This window comes from Schistocerca americana, unplaced genomic scaffold (genome assembly GCF_021461395.2).
Source record: "Schistocerca americana isolate TAMUIC-IGC-003095 unplaced genomic scaffold, iqSchAmer2.1 HiC_scaffold_393, whole genome shotgun sequence".
Lineage (NCBI taxonomy): Eukaryota > Metazoa > Arthropoda > Insecta > Orthoptera > Acrididae > Schistocerca > Schistocerca americana.
In genome coordinates, this window is record NW_025726119.1 from 44,846 (window position 1) to 58,555 (window position 13,710).

General features: G+C 55.9%; 1 protein-coding gene across 1 annotated transcript; it reads right to left on the reverse strand.

The window, feature by feature from the left end:
* Positions 1-8,959: 8,959 nt before the first annotated feature.
* On the reverse strand, positions 8,960-10,645 carry LOC124582048. The gene has a single exon (XM_047131304.1). It carries the CDS (start codon positions 10,643-10,645, stop codon positions 8,960-8,962), a length of 1,686 nt encoding a protein of 561 aa, XP_046987260.1.
* Between the last annotated feature and the right edge of the window lie 3,065 nt (positions 10,646-13,710).

Genomic DNA, 13,710 nt, shown 5'->3' on the forward strand with positions numbered 1-13,710 from the left:
ACAGGGGAGGGGCATGCGTAACGCTGCTGGCATGGCATTTCGGGAGATGGGAGGGGGCAAACGAGGAAACGAGGAGCGGCGGCCAAAGACGGGACGGGGAGGGGCGCGGGGTGTGGGTGGCTTGCGCCTGTGCTCGGCGTTGTGGTTTGTGCAAAAGAGGAGGAGAAAAACAATGTGAGTTGCCAGGGAGGGGAGCGGTGTTGTGTTGTGGTTGTCGTGGTGTAGCCGCAGACGCGGCTGTCAGTGAACGTGGCGAGACGGACGGATGCGCGGAGGGGCGGGGGCGGCGCATTTCGCCGGTGCCGTGCCGTGCCGTGCCGTGCCATGCCGTGCCATGCCTGAAAGCCGCGTGGTCGCTGTGTTGTTGGTGGCGTGGGGGCGAGGAGAGTACCGTACGGGTGTGCTTGTGCGCCGGAAATGGCACACTGCGCCCGCCCGTCTTGGAGGCTGATGGCTGTGGTGTGGAAATGGGGCGCGGTGATGTTGAAGCAGTTGAAGAACAGAAAAGAAACCAAGAAAACGGAAGGCGTGATGCGGCGGTGGTGGTGAGAGCGGGAAAAACAAAACAAAAAAAAAGAAGGAAAAACAACAAGAAACAAAAAAGAAAACAAAAAGTCTATCAATATTAAAATGTAAATGGAAATGGAAATGGACCCAGGCATAACCTCCCTGCACAAATAGCAGAGAGTCCGATGATAATAAAAATGTGCCAGAATGTTAACGTCCCTACAAAACAAACCCAACGATAATATTAATGAAAGAGTGAACCGTATGTAACATTGCAACAGACATAATGAAACCTGATAAATTGTATAAGGGCAGCAGCGTTGACCTTTGGCCCTGTATTCAGAATAAAAAGAGCCAAAGATCGTTACCCCAATGAAAAAGACACTGAAACACGTATGTAACATAGTAGCGATGGCGAGACATTGTAGCATCTGTGACCAGAGAGTTTGCGCTGGACTGCGCGAGTGTTGCGAGCGGTTCTCAGTCAGTCAGTCAGTCAGTCAGTAGTCGTCGCGTGCAGTACGCTAATAGTCGTCATGCAGAGCGGTCGGTCAGTAGTAGCAGCCGAGTGCGGTTGTTGTGATGTAGGCGGTCGGCAACACTGGTCAAGATGGTGAATAAGGTATACTGTTAATTAATATAATCATTAGATAATGAAAAATTGTATTTATTGTAATTATTCTCCAACAAGTTCCCCAATAATAATTTTTATTTCAAAAGCATTTTTCAAACATTTAATTTTTTATTGAACTAAAGAGTTCGTTGCACTTCACATTTCATTCCACTTCTTTGAAGAAAAATGTCACTAAAATCACAAAAAAAAAGAGAGAATATTATTATTTGCAATGCAGTTCCTCCAAGCGCTGCGCAACAACCAGAGCAGAAATGTGACATCCATTTATTCGGAGGTAAGACTTTAATTCTGATTGTTTTGCACAGGGCCAAAGACCGATATTTCGGTTTAATTGAAGTTTCTTGTCACTGAACGGACTTTTTTAAATGTTGTGTGAAGACTTTATATTTGAGTCAGATTGCGAATTTCACATTTTTGTTGCCATTTTCAATACCTCTCATTGTGGGCGAGGTTACAATTAGCGCAATGTCCATTAGCATCCGTAAATAACATTGTCCATTATTTTAAATTTTGCTGGGAGGTTACAACACACACACAAAAGAAAAAAAAACAAAAAAAAAATTGCATTTATATCCGCTCCTCAATTGTAGATACCCCTTACACAGCTGTGTGCAATGAATGAGTGCTGGCTGGTAATTAATTGCACTCCTTGGAGGGAAATGCCATAGGACGTAGTCTTTAAAAAGTGAATGTTTTTCGTTAAGAGACAAAAGTTACTTTAGAAAAACAGTAATAGTGGGGCTTTTGTTGTTGAACAAAATAAGTACAATGAACATACGTTATCAGATTTGCGCAATGCAGCGTCACACCACCTTTTTGATTATAACACAATATACTATACATCGTCCCGAACCGTGACCAGAGTCGCGAGACGAGCAGAGCACGCCGCCGACGCCCGCTCAGTACAACCGTCCACCCGCTACTACTGTCGACCGACTACTACCTCTCCCGACTCGCGCTACAATATATATAACAACTGTTCCTGGCGACCCGGTGCGTGCCACTACTGTCGTCTGGCGCGGTCCAAGCGCCGACTAGCAGCGATAAAGAACTCTCTGGTCAGACAGAGATGCTGTCATGCCTCGCCATCGCTCTGGTAATGAATACATACGTGTTGCAGCGTGCGTACCACCGGAACACGCAGTGGCGGAGCCAAAGACTGTGTTGTCGAGGTCGAGTGCGAGTGGGAAGAGAGGCAGCGTCGGCACGGAGATGCAAGCGAGCGCGAGACGCACGGGGGCTGCGGCGTGGCGCGTTTGCGGTCGGCGCCTTTGGTGGCAACGGCCGGGACAAGCAGCGGTGTATGGTGTGGTGCGGGGCGGACAGGGGCGGCGGTGGACGGGGAGGAGGCGGCGCGACGACGGCATGGGGGCGAAAACGGGACGGGGGACGGGGGACGGCGGATGTTGAGAGGCGTCACGCGCGGACAGGACACAGACACAGAGACACACAGATTGGAAAGGGAGGGTGCGCGGTAGTAGTTGGGAATGTGCGTACCGTGCGGGATGGGAGTGGGCGAGGAACACGGTCGTGGCCCCTGTTTTGGGTGCGTGTGATGACGTCGGTGTGTTGTGGGAAGGGAAGGTGCTGTGGCGGCGGCGCGTAATGGGCGTAGGCCGAAAAGAGAAAGGAACGTGGGCAGTGTGTTGGCAAGCGTCGGTTCGACTGCGACGTTGATGGGCAGGGCAGGGCAAGGTTAATGGTGGTAGGAGTAGGCGTGTGGGCGCAAAAAATCTGCCGCTGCAGGCGGTGCCGTAACCGCCATGGCGGGAAGGAGAGAGGGCCAAAGAAAGAAAGAAAGAAGAAAAAAAAAAAAAAAAAAAAAGGAGGGGGGGGGGGGGGGGGCGAAAGTGGAGAGGCGGTGGTGTGAGAAGGGCGGGGGCGGAAGGAAGGCAGGAAGGACAAGAGGCGAGGCGACGGCTTGCTTTGTGTATCGGTCGGTCTCTGGCTATGCTTCGTTTTCTGCAGCAGGGTCGGTGCGCGGCGTGGCTCGCGGCAGTGGGAACGCCTGGTGGCTGGACGGCCAGCAATGCGGTTGGATGGGCGGCCACAGCACCGCACCTGTGCCCGAGGAGGAGACGCTGGCGGCGGGCCCTGAGGTGAGGCCGGCTCGGCTGGGGCTGTGGATGTGTAGGTGTGGCGCCGCTGCTGCAACAACGAGTAAAACGCGAGAAGAAGGGATGGCGGTAGAGAGGAAAAAAAAAAATATAAAAGGTCGTGTTGTGTTGATGCGCAGGCAGACGCGTACAGAGAGACGAGCCCGGTCTGCAGCAGGGTGTGGCCGTGCCGAGTGCAGAGCAGCGGCGGCTCGGTTCGGTTCGGCCCGGCCCGGCGGGCCGCGCTGTTGTCGCGGACGTGAGCGCCCCCTGGCGGGTGGCCGGAGGCGGCGCGGCGTGTTGGACGTGTGGCTGGTGGCAGTGCACAATTTGCGAGTGGCTGGCGGTGTGGTGTGGCGGTTGGCGCGTCGGGCGGCGGAGAGGTATGTGTTGCGGGCGCCCTTTGCTGCGCTGCGTCGTTGCGTGTGCCGTACAGGGCGGGCGCTTGTCGACTGTGTGGCGAATTGGCGTGAAACGGCTGCCGAGAGGTGTGTGGTAGCGAGCCGGTCGGTGGTGTCAGTGCGAAGGGGAATGTGCGTGCGTTTGGCGGTTTCGGTGTGCTTTTTGCGGCGTGAGAGTGGGAATTAGTGGGGCCGGCTGTTGTGTTGGTTCCTTGTGTCTTGTGTCGCGTAGCGTGATGGCAACGTGGAAGGACGCCGGTTTCGTTTCGAGCCTTGCGTGTGGTTGTCGACGTTGACTGGTTGGCGTGTGCCGATGCACGTGCATGTGTGGGTCGCGAGTGCGTTTTTGGCTGGCTGTGTGTGTGTGTGTGTGTGTTTTGGGGGGGGGGAAGGGGGAGGCGGTGGTGAAAGTGCAGTCGTTGCCACGGGCGTCGTCGGGTGGGGCTGGCTGGGGCTGTGCGTCGTGGCGGAAAGGTGGTAGGTTGCGGGAAGCGAGCCCGTCGTTGACGGTGTCGCGTGAGTTGTGAATCGAGTGGGGCGCGGGGCGCGGGACAGGAGCAGCGTGCCGCTGCGTCGTGGTCGTCAGCAGAGGCTGTGCGTGTGCTTGTCCTTTTTGTGGGCGGTTCGTGCGAGGCGTTTTTGTTTTGTGTTGCCCTAGTTGTTAGTTTATTTTGTTTGTGTTTGTTATTTTGAGACGACGACTGGTTGGTGGCGTGCGCGCGAAGTGGCGGTGTGCGCTTCCCGTGTCGTTTGTGTTGTTTGGTTTTTTTGTTTTTGTGTGTTTTTTTTTGCACTGGGCCCCGGTGGGTGGGTGCGTGTGTGTCGATTGCCGGCTGGCGAAAGGTGCGCCATCGGCGGGGTGGGTCGCCGGCACAAGTAGAGGCGGCGGCGTTGTTGCTGTTGTTGTGTGGTGTTTGTTTTGTTCGGCTGTGTCGGCGAGCTGTGTTGCGGTGCGTGTGAATGGTGGTGCAAAAGTGCTGGCGTTGGGGCTGCGACTGCGACGGCGGCGAGCCGCGGGCGCGCCATTGATAGTGATGTTGTGAACAGCGGCTGTGTACGGTAGTGGTGTTGTTGTAGCACGACGTGCATCCGGGCCGGCGCGGAAAGCGCAGTTGCGGGCGGTTGCCCTTCGGTGCCAGCCCATGTCGCGTGAGCGGCGGGTTGCTCTGGTGTCGACACGTGGTGCTCTGGGTTGTTGTGTGGTGCCCTTTGGCCGGTGGGGGTGGTTCGCGTGTGTCTCGTTCGCGCTCGGTGTCTGGTCGTGGTCGTGCTGCTCCCCCGTCTGTCGGCGGTTTCCGACGTCGTCTGTACGTTTTTGTTCGTTTGCGGCGTGCCTGCCGACGTCGTCCCGTCGCGACCTTTCAACCGAAAGTGTGGCGCCCGAAGGTGAACGAACGTAACCCTGACCTCGGCGCTTTACGCTGAGCCGAGCGAACCGAACCTAACCTGTGGTGTGGCGAGGTGAGCTCAGCCTGTGAGCCCCTAACGTCTACGTAAGGTAAGCTGTCCGGCTCACGCCTCACGTTTGAACGCTTTTTTAACCTACGTTTGACGCTTCTTAACCTAGCACTGACCCCTTAACCTAACGTGTAACCTAACCTAACCTAACCTAACCTCTGACGCCTGACGTGTTTGAATGCTTAACCTAAGTTTGACGCTTAACCTAACCCAAGTCCCCTTAACCTAACCCACGTCCACCTAACCTAACCTAACCTAACGTAGACGTGTAAACGTAATGTGTAACGCGTAACGTGTAAGGTCGGCTGTCGTGTGTGCTTGACGGCAGATTGGGTTGGTCTGTAGATTCGGATTGCGGTTTGCCTCGGTCGAGGGGTTGGGTCGGAAGCGGCGAGGGGCGGCGGCGCCTGTTGCGCAGGCGGCGTCCGTTTGCGGCGGGCAATTGTTGAGAAACGGCTGTGAATGTTGGCGGGCGAGAGGAGGAGGACGGCGCGCGATGTGGCCCGACGGCTGCGGGCCGATCGGGAAACGGCGGGAGGGCGACGGAAGGCGATGGGGCGGCGGAGGCGCGTTTGCACGGCCGTCATCGCCGCACGCCTCGGCTTGTGTGGCTGTGGCGCCGGCCGCGCTGGCCGGGCTGCCGCGGCGACGGTGTGGGAGTTTTGCCGAAGGTTTGGCCATTGTGGCGGGTCGTCGGCTGGGGCTGTGGGGGCGGCATTTGGGCGGGGGCGGCGATTCTCGGCGGGCCGACCCAGGCTGTAGCGCGCGGTAGCTGCAGTTTGGCCGTGGTTTGCGGCGCTGCCGTGGCGACTGGTTGGCGACTGTGGTGTGGCTGTGTGTAGCCCCATCCTCGGTGGTTTGAAAGGCGCGGGCGGTTGTGGCGCAGGTTTGGGGCTGCTCCGCACAGGCTGTCGGACGTTGGGCGGTAGCAAGCGCTCCGTCCACTTTCTTATGGCTAAGTTTTACAGCTATTTTATTGCAGGATTTACTTGTTAGCATTGCCTGCTTCTTCTGGGGAACATGTGTGAAAATTTGGTCATCTTTATTGAGCAGTGTCTTGTGTGTTTGTGGGACGGGAGTGTGACTTTCTTGTTTTTGCGGAGTTTTTTATTTTTACTTTTTGGAGCTTTTTACTGCAGAGCCCGTTTTTCCAGGCTGAGAGAGGTCATGTTTTAGGCTTCTTGCTTCATCAGCGGTCGAGTAATGCTATCGGTCGTCTGTATTTGTCCCTCGCCGGTTGTGGTTCCGTCAATTGTCTAATGAGTGGGTTATCTGCGTCATGTGCACGGTCGTAAAATCTTCGTGCTTGGTCCTTATGTCTCTGTAGTACTTCTTTTTCATCCGCGGCGTCTTGTAGAAATCGATGTGGAAATTGCGAATGAACATGAAAAACTCGTCGTAGGATTTTGTTTTGTAGTGACTGTAGTCTCTGAATGTGGGTCTTTGCCGCACATCCCCATACTTCACTGGCATAATCCATTACCGGTCTGATGTACATCCTAAAAATCAGGAGGCCGTTTTCAATGGATAAGTCAGAAGTCTCATTGATGAGTGGATACAATGCGCCGAGTCGTTGGTTGATTTTTGCTCTGACGTCGTCAATTTGTAGTTTCCATGTTAGTCGTTTGTCGAGAATGACGCCGAGATACCGCGCTGATGTGTCCCACGGCAGCTGCGTGTTGTAAAGTCGGAGGTGACGAGCTGGCATTGTCTTCTTCCTAGTGAAAATCACCGCCTGTGTCTTCGTCGGGTTGAATGTTATCCGCCATTTTGCTGCCCATTGTTCAAGTGAATTCAGCGCGCTCTGCAACCGCGGCACCAAAACTTCTCTCCAGCGGCTGCGTGTGTAGATTACAGTGTCATCGGCGTAGATTGCTTTTTCTACTCGTGGTTGCGTCGGTATGTCGGTCGTGAATAGTGAGTAGAGGATCGGCCCAAGGACCGATCCTTGGGGTACCCCGGCGTTGATTTGTCGTGGCGTCGATAGTGCGTCATCCATCCTGACAGCGAAAGTACGTCCTTGCAGGTATGAGGCGAGTAGGCGAATGAATGGTTTCGGAAAGTGCAGGTGATGAAGTTTCCAGATGAGTCCTTTATGCCATACTGTGTCGAACGCTTTGGTCACATCAAGAAGGACTGCACCACAAAATTCTTTTCGATTGAATGCTTCAATGATGTAATGTACTACTCGGAGAATTTGTTGTGTTGTGCTGTGGCCACTGCGAAATCCAAATTGTTCTTGCGGTAAAGCTTCTGTTCTGGTGATGACGTTCTGGAGTCGTGCAAGAAATATGCGTTCGAACAGTTTACTGATGTGTGGTAACAGGCTGATTGGTCGATAGTTCTGCGGATGACGTCTGTCTTTTCCAGGTTTAGGTACGGCGACTACTATTGAATGTTTCCACTGTGATGGATATGTAGATGAGGTGAAAATCCAGTTGAAGATGGCTGCAAGTCGTACGATCGCTGTCCACGGGAGTTGTTTGAGTACACGACCTTGTATGTCGTCAACGCCGGGGGCCTTGTTCGGCGGTAGCATCCGTATGGCAGCCTGAACTTCTCTTGCGGTGGTAGGTGTTATTTCGTTTTCCTCTTCGTCTTCGTCGTCATCATACGTGCGGAGTAGTTCGTCAGCCTCTCTTTCAATTCGTTCGACTCTCTGTTGGTCAACTCTGTCGTTTTGCGGTTGAAAGTTCTGTTCAAAAGTGTCAGCGAGCATGTTGGCCTTGTCTTCCGGTCTGTATGCGGTCCTGTCTTGCGTCTGGAGCGGCGGTATTGTGGTCCTGCGATTTGTGAAGAATTTTATCATGTGCCAATGCATAGGATCGGGTGTGAAGGCGCGTAGTTTAGCTGCCCACTGCTGGTTTCTGTAGTCGATGAGTGCTGCCTTGATTTCGCGTCGTAACTGGTTAATTTGTCTCTTGAGCTGCGGATTTCGTGTTAGTCGCCATTCTCTGCATAGTCTGTTGCGCCGTCGTATTGAATCGAGAATGTGTTGCGGCAGTCCTGTTGTCGGTAAATGCGGCGGCTTAGGTGGCGGTGTCGAAAGATTCAATGCTTCTGTGATGGTGTCGGTGAATGCAGTGATCGATTGTTCAGTGATGTCGTCTTCGTCTTGAATTACATCTATTGAAAATGTGACATGTTCACGGAATGAGTCCCAGTTCGTGCGTCGTAGATTTAGGCGGCCTGGGTGCTGTACAGGTGTGACGTGAAGGGTGAAAATGACAGGTAGATGGTTTGAGTTTAATGCATGCACTACTTCTGCGGTCATGAAATGTGGAATGCCTTTAGTGATGGAGATGTCAATTACGTCAGGTCGGCCGCGTGATGGAAAACACGTCGGCTCGTCGGGGCCACAAACGTACGCATTGGCTTCTTCCGTTGCCTGCAATAGGAGGCGGCCACTCATATTTGTTACGAGAGAATTCCAGGCGGCATGTTTTGAATTCAGATCGCCGGCGATAAAAAGTCGGCCAGGCGTCCGTAACAATTCTCTTGCGTCATCAATGTCAAGAATGTGACGTGGACTGCGATAGACGGAGATGAATGTGATTGGTCCATTTTGAGTGTCTACAATGATAGCTGTCGTTTCGATGTGGCGCGTGATTGGTGGAGGCGCTTCATGATGACTAATTGAACGGCGAATGAAAATAGCGGTGCCGCCGCCGTGCGTCAATCTGTCCGTCCTATAACACTTATAATTTGGAATGTTAGATCGAATCCCTGGCTTCAGAAAAGTCTCATTCACTAGACAAATGTCTATGTTGTAGTCCGTAATAAACTGTCGCAGCTCAAGCACGTCATTAGTCAGATTGTCCGCATTGTACGTCATTATACGTAGATTATCGAGTCGTGGCAGCCTAGGCATGCTGCATGGTCACGTCTTTAGTTACTATTTGCGTTCTGCTGAGCGTCGCCTCAATGGTGACGGCGATGGTTTGTGGCAGCTGCACAAGCGCTCTACTCACCTCTGCAAGGGTAGATGCAATTTGCGCAAGTAGTACCTGCAGATCAGGCTGTTCCGTCCTCGGTGGTGGTGACGGCTGTCTGCGTGCGTTTGCCGGCTGTGGTCCATAATTTGGCGGCACAGTTTGGCGCTGTGACGCCGGGATTGAAGTTGACGCGCGCGGCTGGAGGCCCTGTTTTAGAACTTCCGCTGCCGTGAGCTCTGTGCGCAGCCTGTTGGCGCGGTGCTGCATCGGCGTGGGCCAGCTGCTCTGGTCCACGGTCGGCGGTGGCGGCGGCGGTCGCTGCCGGCGCGTAGATGGCTTCAGCGGTGGTAGTCCTCTAAATCGTCGACTTGCCTCCTTGTGCTTGGGGCACGTTCGATAATTAGCGGGATGAGCCCCGCCACAGAGCCCACACGTCGGCGCCTCTTCTCGTGACCGCGTACATTCACGGCTGTCATGTCCCGCGCCGCATTTTACGCACACTGGTGGCATGGTGCAATAGCGGGCAACATGATTGAATCCTTGGCATCTGTAACATTGTATATGTCCGCGTGGTCTTCTCAGTCGTTCAACTTTCACTGAAAGATCGTAGATACGAGTGAGTTGAAAGATGCCGCGATGTTCGGTCGTATCCGGTAGTATCACAACACGGTGCCCAGTGAGTTGATTAGTTCCCGGCATCTTGTGATTCTCGATCACTGTAGCAACATATCCCAACTCTTCTAACTCTTCTTTAAGTTCTGCGTGTGTCACAGTCATCGGTATTCCTTTTATCAGCGTCTTTATCGTAGGTGGCCGGACCGCTGGCGTCGTGTACATGGGAATCCCTTCTTCCCCAAGCTTTCCCACGACGTTGACATAGTCTTCAGTTGTGTTTAATAGCAGCTTCAATGTCTCTCCGCCCGTCTGTCGCACTGTAAATGTCGCCTTACAGTTCGTCTTGAGCCACGTGTGCAGCTGTTTGTAAGACTCCTTGTACCGCAAGGTTATCGGCGGAATCCTCTTGGGTCCTGCAGGTGGTACTGGTGGAGCATCTGCTTCCATGTCATGGTCATTTTCGGGATCTGCAGGCGTGTTTTGCCGCCGCTGTTGTTCATCTCTCTGTCGCTGTTTCTCCACTAAATCATCATTTGCGGCGTCTAGTGACACTCCCGTCCCTCTTAGGGGCTCATACCGGTTAGTTACATCAAGTTCTCTGGCCACTATGAGCTGTTGATGCCGCGCCTGCTTCTTCCGTGGCGGAATCTGGAAGTCCGCTGCGGCTGTGCTGCCGTGGTCTTCGCGGCCGTCTGTAGAATGGCTACGGTCCCCTCGTCGGTGGTTTTTCGCTTCTCTCGAGGCTGTAGGAGTCTCGGCAGGTTCGTCGTCCTCAGGTAGGTCCGGAGTAAAATCCATATCATGGTCCATATTCATCTCCGACGCGAGGGTACTAATACTTCCCCTCGCGCCGGGTCGGGTCATCGTAGACGTGCCGGCTGATGGCGGGGCGGTCGACGGAGCAAGCCCCGTCAAACCGCGGCCGGCCGGCACAGGTGTTCCTGGTGCATGAGCACCAGACTCACGAGCACGCAATCGCACATCCTCCCCTTCCGACATCACGATTTCGAGTGGTAGCAAGCGCGGGAGGCGCGGCGCGGCGGCGCGCAGAGTGGCGGCCGCTCTCTCGGCCGTCCGCGCCCGCCCGCGACACTGGCTGGGCCTTGTGATTCTCTGCTCTGCTGCTGTGCTGTGCTTGCGTGCCTGCCGTCCCGCTCGCTCTCGCTGTGTGTTACGCGCGTCGTCGAAATGGCAGATCAGGCGGCTACGAACGAGACTGCTGCGGCACCCGCCGCCACCGGCACTACGAAGAAGGCCAAGTCTGCGTCGTCTGCGAAGAAGCCGCGCGCCAAGCCTGCGCACCCGCGCACCTCTGAGATGGTGACGGCCGCCATCAAGAGTCTGAAGGAGCGCGGCGGGTCGTCGCTGCAGGCGATCAAGAAGTACATAGCCGCGCACTACAAGCTGGACGCGGAGAAGCTGGCGCCGTTTATCAAGAAGTACCTCAAGTCGGCCGTCGTGGCGGGCGAGCTGGTGCAGACGAAGGGGAAGGGCGCGTCCGGCTCGTTCAAGCTTGCCGGCGCCGGCGGCGGGGGGGCGGCCGAGGGCGGCAAGGCTCGTGCTGGCGGTGCCAAGAAGAAGCGCGCCGCTCCGGCCAGCAAGGAGAAGAAGGGCGCCCGTGCGGCCGGCGCAAAGAAGGCTGGTGGCGTGAAGGCGGCGACCGGTCGGAAGGCGGGCGCCGCCAAGAAGGCGTCTGCGGCGTCGGCCGCTCCCGCGGGTGCGAAGAAGGCGGCTGCGGCCAAGCCGGCCAAGGCCAAGTCGCCGTCGAAGGCGAAGAAGGCCGCCAAGGTTCCGACGAAGAAGCCGAAGGCGCCGCGCCCGAAGAAGGCGACGACGCCGTCTAAGGCGAAGGCTTCGCCCAAGAAGAAGAAGTAGAGTAGAGGAGAAAGAGATGGGGGAAAGGAAGGGTTTGGCGCTTGACTCCGTCGTCCCCACCCCCCGTCGTCGTCTAGTGGCGCGCAAGAGACGCGCGGCCCAAAAAAAACGGCCCTTCTCAGGGCCATCAAAGCACGTCGGGGAAGGTTTTGATTGTCGTGTTGCGTTTGGTGTGGGTGTCTGTCTGTATGCCCGTGGGGATGCTGTTTGCGTGCCGTGGTGGTTGGATTGCGGGGGTCGGTGGCGGGTGTGGGCGGCGGTAGCGGTAAGCGGTGTTGTTGTTGTTGTTGTTGTTGTTGTTGTTGTCGTGGTTGATTGTCGCCGTGTTTGTGGCGGCGGCCGACGGTTGGTTTTCTGTCACGTTGTTTAGTTTGAATACGTTGGTTGGCTTGCCTGCGTTCGTTCTTCTCGGATGTCTGTCTTGTCGAGTCGTGTCTGGTCTTTGTTTTGTTCCTTTGTGTGTGTGTGTGTTATGTTTTGCAACGGGGGGCACGTTGAGATGCGGAAGGAGTCGGCGGGGATTTCGGTGGCGTGTAGAGCGAGCGAGCGCGTCGGAGTGGAGTGCGGGTTTTTTTTGTTTTCGAAACGAAAGCGGCGGCCGGCCAGCCACCCGTGCGGTGTGACGTCGGCCGTTGGGTATTGTGCGCTTTGAGCGCCGGGGAGGGATGATGTGTGATTGTTGCGCGCTGCTAGCAGGCAGGCAGAGTGAGCGGGTGTGGCGGACGGACGGGAAGTGGTGGTTTTTGTTTTTGGGTTGCGGGGCGAGAGGCAGGCGACCGACAAAGTTTGCTCGCGACGGAGAGATGTTAGTGGCCCTGAAAAGGGCCGTTTTTGTTTGTGCGGTGCGGTGCCGCGGCGCGGTTTAGGCGCGCTCGCCGCGGATGCGGCGCGCGAGCTGGATGTCCTTGGGCATGATGGTGACGCGCTTGGCGTGGATTGCGCACAGGTTGGTGTCTTCGAAGAGGCCGACGAGGTAGGCCTCGCTGGCCTCCTGCAGGGCCATGACTGCGGAGCTCTGGAAGCGCAGGTCGGTCTTGAAGTCCTGGGCGATCTCGCGCACTAGGCGCTGGAATGGCAGCTTGCGGATGAGCAGCTCTGTGCTCTTCTGGTAGCGCCTGATTTCTCGCAGGGCGACGGTGCCCGGCCTGTAGCGGTGGGGCTTCTTGACGCCTCCGGTGGCGGGCGCGCTCTTCCTCGCCGCCTTGGTGGCGAGCTGTTTGCGCGGCGCCTTTCCGCCGGTGGACTTGCGGGCCGTTTGCTTTGTGCGGGCCATGGCGGTAGCGGTAGCGGAGCGGCGTGCGTGGAGGTTAGGTGTGGCGCGGCGTCCGGTGCTGCCTTGACAACGGGCCCGCCGTGTGTGCAAATGTGTGGAACATGCGTGTTTGTTCCACGTGATGTAGTTGTAGGTTATAATAGCCTATCGCTATTTTTCCTACAATAAGCAGTGTCTTCTTTATGGGGTAGGCTTATGTTTTTCTATGCTGTCCTGCACTGCGGACTTTGTGTTAGGGTATGCTGCGTGATTACTGCCGCAGCAAGTCTGGCCAGCGAAGGGACGCTCGCCAGTGTGGCCGGTGGCCGAGTCCTCTAACCAGTCGGTTGGCTGACCTCTCGGCCTTTTCATAGAAGGTCGTCGCTGTATCTCTGAATCGTTGCCGCAGCGGCTTGATTCCAGCGACGTGGTGGAGCTCCTCTGTTGGGAAGTCCTTGGGTAGATGCAGTGCAAGACGCAACGCCCTGTTTTGTATTGTTTGAAGGCGTTTGAGGTTGGTTTCAGCCGTGTTGCCCCACACGACTGCGGCGTACTCCAGCAGCGGTCGAATGGCGGCCTTGTACAGCGTAAGACCGACGTCTTCTGGCAGCGTTGTCGTGGGGTTGAGCACTGGGTAGAGCAGCCTCAATCTACCCAGTGCCTTTCCTCTGGTTGCTTCTATATGTTGCTGCCATGTGAGACGCCGGTCTAAAGTAACGCCTAAGTACTTGGCGGTGTGGCCCGCGCGCCTCCGTGCTGCGCTTATATGCCCTCGGTTGCGCGTGGTGGGGGGAGGGCGGGCCAGAGTCTATATAGGGGGGCGGCGGGCGCGCTGGGCGCAGACCGTAGCCGACTCGCCAGCCGCTGCAGCCGCTGTTTGTGCACGTTTTGCTTTGCCCGAGGAAGGAAGGATGACAGGCCGCGGCAAGGGAGGAAA

Coding starts and splice junctions, on each gene's coding strand:
- LOC124582048 (XM_047131304.1), bottom strand. CDS start 10,645: ATGTCGGAAGGGGAGGATGTGCGATTGCGTGCTCGTGAGTCTGGTGCT.